The sequence below is a fragment of the Cyprinodon variegatus genome, unplaced genomic scaffold (genome assembly GCF_000732505.1).
Source record: "Cyprinodon variegatus isolate N-32 unplaced genomic scaffold, C_variegatus-1.0 Scaffold553, whole genome shotgun sequence".
In the NCBI taxonomy this organism is placed as follows: Eukaryota; Metazoa; Chordata; class Actinopteri; order Cyprinodontiformes; family Cyprinodontidae; genus Cyprinodon; species Cyprinodon variegatus.
This window is the reverse complement of record NW_015151006.1, coordinates 532,570-536,022: the sequence shown is the minus strand read 5'-3', so window position 1 is coordinate 536,022 and position 3,453 is coordinate 532,570. Positions and strand designations below refer to the sequence as shown.

Sequence of the window (3,453 nt, the reverse complement as noted above, 5' to 3'; positions counted from 1 at the left end):
AAAAGAGGACTTTGAACGTCAGCAGAAGGAGCTGCTGGAGAAGGAGAACATCATCAAGCAGAGTCCGGTGCAGCTGGGTCAGGAACAGGTGAGACACCTCAGACCCCTTAGACCCTTAAGCCCAGAGCAAATTCCACCTGAAATAAAATATGTTAATTTAAGTAACTCTAACTTAATGCTTTTTAATGCTCTTAGAAATAATTTTAATGCCATACATAAGTAGCCATGACTCTCATTGAATTTAGCATTTTCCCATCCTCTAGCTTTTCTCCGCCTCCAGCTTGTTTTCCAAACATACAATCAAGCAGAAGCAGTTCTGCGCAAACACATGGAACCAGTTATATCTGATATAATATATATCTGACCAGATGGTTTTTAGAACCTTTTTATAAATAAAGCATTATAAATGCCCCTCTAATCCCATTGAATAATTGTTAATGCCAATTTAGGCAAATACAATTGTTCGTATTTGTTTGACAGAAAGGTATGAGGAATACTTTTCACTATTTCAAATGTCACTTTGTCTTCTTTATAGGTGATTAAACAGAGAAAAAAAATTAAAAATATTTAGCCTCGCCAAATATTTTCCAAAACAAACTCTGCAAAACAGCATTAGAAACTTTGGATGCACCGTCAGAGTTTATAGATCCACATCTTGACTAAAACTCAGGCTAATTTGATCTGAATAAGTTGAAAAATGTTTGTTCCACAAAGGTTTCAGTGAGCAGAGTGCGAGGCGGAAATGGGATTTTGGCATACGGCCGAAAGTACAAAAATGCATTTTTTTCCACTCATAAAAGGGAATCTGGTCAGACAAATACGCTGAGTTCCATTATTGGAGAACTTCTGCATGAGAAAAAGTCTTTGCTCCTAAGATTAAGTATTTATTTAATTGAAATTTACCAATAATATCACCAAACTGAATAGAAAATAAGAATAACAGAGCAAACTTTAAAATTCGACTGCCAAAAATTGAGCTGCAAAAAAAAATTGCCTGAAAAAAAATTCAGCTGCAAAAAATGTGCCTGCAAACATTTTTGCGTGCAAAAAATTCAGCTGCGAAAAAATTCAGCTGCAAATAAATTTGCCTGCACAAAATTCAACTGCCAAAAATTGAGCTGCAAAAAAAAAAATTGCCTGCAAAAAAATTCAGCTGCAAAAAATGTGCCGTGCAAAAAATTGGACTGCAAAACAATTCAGCTGCAAATAAATTTGCCTGCACAAAATTCAGCTGTTCATTTTGTTAAAATTTATTTTTTTTCATTGAAATTTACCAATAATATCACCAAACTGAATAGAAAATAAGAATAACAGAGCAAACTTAAAAATTCGACTGCCAAAAATTGAGCTGCAAAAAAAAAAATGCCTGCAAAAAAATTCAGCTGCAAAAAATTCCGCTGCGAAAAAATTCAGCTGCAAATAAATTTGCCTGCACAAAATTCAGCTGTTCATTTTGTTAAAATGTATTTTTTTCATTGAAATTTACCAATAATATCACCAAACTGAAAAGAAAATAAGAATAACAGAGCAAACTTATGTAACGCATTCACATCGCCTGAAATGGTCGCAAAATGACCTCCCACCCCTCCTTGGAAAGGTCTGAGCCTCTAGTTTGCAGTGATGGCGGCCATTAGGGGGCGTGGCTAAAGATGAATAGCTGCTGTTGAAGTAATTCATGTCAGCTGNTGGAAAGGTCTGAGCCTCTAGTTTGCAGTGATGGCGGCCATTAGGGGGCGTGGCTAAAGATGAATAGCTGCTGTTGAAGTAATTCATGTCAGCTGGAATTTTAAATCTCATATTATTTGTTGACGCAGCTATAAAACAAACAGCACTTGTGAAAAAATATTTTTGAAACCTGGTTTAGAAATTTTAAATCCCCGTTTGAAAGGCGTGTGGATGAAACACCATGTGACTGCGTTTTGGCCATTTCTATACATAGATCTTTCCTTCTATCCTTCTCAGATCAATCAGTTTAAGAAGCTGGAGCAGGAAGTGATCCGACCCGTGGAGAACGACATCACGCAGTGGATCTCCCCCTCCCCCTCAGACTCCTCCTCCGCCCGCGTGTGCGCCCGGGACCGCCAGCTGCTCGGCTTCTACTCGGCTCAGTGCGAGCAGCACTTCTCCACCCTCCTCAGCGCCGTGGACGCCTTCTTCGGCTGCGTCAGGGCCGGACAGCCCCCCCGGATCTTCGTGGCCCACAGCAAGTTCGTCATCCTCAGCGCGCACAAGCTGGTGTTCATCGGGGACACGCTGTCCCGCCAGGCGTCCGCCCCCGAGGTGGCCAACCGGGTGATGAACTCCAGCAACGTGCTGTGTGACCTGCTGAAGACGGTGGTGGCGGCCACCAAAACGGCCGCCCTGAACTACCCCAACACCGCCGCCATCCAGGAGATGGTGGACCGGGTCACGGACCTGTCGCACCACGCGCAGCAGTTCAAAGAGCAGCTGCTGCAAATGGCCGCTCTGTGATTCCCCCAGAAACTGCTAATATATAATCCTGGTAAATGTAAATATTCGTTGCTCCCATCCTGCTGTAAATACTCGGTTCTGTAAATATCTGCCGTTTTCTGTGTAGATAGTTTTCTAATGTTAGCGTAGCCGCAGTCGCTGCGTCTCTGCGGGACGTTTTCCAGAACATTCCTAACGAAGCACCTTACGAGCTGCTTTTCCACCTTCCTCCGTACGGATCGCTGCGTTTTTCTGTAAATCATGTCAGTCTGTGGAACACGCCACAAAGTAAACGCCTCTTCTCAACAAACAGCTGTTTGGTCTTTTCTTCTTCTGCCGGGTCTCCGGTCTGCTGTGGTCCATCCCATGAACATCTAAGCTGTAATACAAGATCTGCTCGGGGCCCCGCCCCTTATTATGACATCATCATACGGCAGCTTCACTGGGACAAACTGTATTGCATCCGTTTCTTAATAAATTCTCTCTTGGAGTCTCAACACATTATATCCATATTGGCTATTATTTTACATTTTATTGGCGATCTGAAGTAGCCGATCATTGTCAGTTTTGTGTTCACCGAATTTTAAACACTGAATTTTTTTACGCAGTGAATTCCTCACACAGAATTTTTAACTGGTGAAAATTCAGCTGCAAAAAAATCAGCTGCAAAAGATTCTGCTGCAAAAAATTCAGTTGCAAAAAATTCAGCTGCAATAATTTTACTTGCACAAAATTCAGCCACACAAAATTCGACTGCAAAAAAATTCAGCTGCAAAAAATGTGCCTGCAAAAATTTTCCTTACACAAAATTCGGCCACAAAAAATCCGACTGCAAAAAAAATTCAGCTGCAAAAATTTTGCCTGCTCAAAATTCAGCTGCAAATAATTCGACTGCAAAAAATTCAGATGCAGAAAAAATTTGCCCGCACAAAATTCAGCTGCTCATTTTGTCAAAAAAAAAGAAAGTTTGCCAACGGCCGCTTCTTCTGGATCAAACCAAGA

At 41.2% G+C, this 3,453-nt stretch overlaps 1 protein-coding gene across 1 annotated transcript in view; it reads left to right on the top strand.

The window, feature by feature from the left end:
* nedd9 (neural precursor cell expressed, developmentally down-regulated 9) overlaps positions 1-2,942 on the top strand; it is a 56,709-nt gene extending 53,767 nt beyond the window's left edge. Inside the window, exons 8-9 of the mRNA XM_015391642.1 lie at positions 1-88; positions 1,963-2,942. The exon at positions 1-88 is cut by the window's left edge and continues 1 nt beyond it. Coding sequence (XP_015247128.1) covers positions 1-88; positions 1,963-2,472 — 598 coding nt within the window. The 3' untranslated portion in view covers positions 2,473-2,942. The remainder of the gene's footprint in view (positions 89-1,962) is intronic.
* The last annotated feature ends 511 nt before the right edge of the window (positions 2,943-3,453 follow it).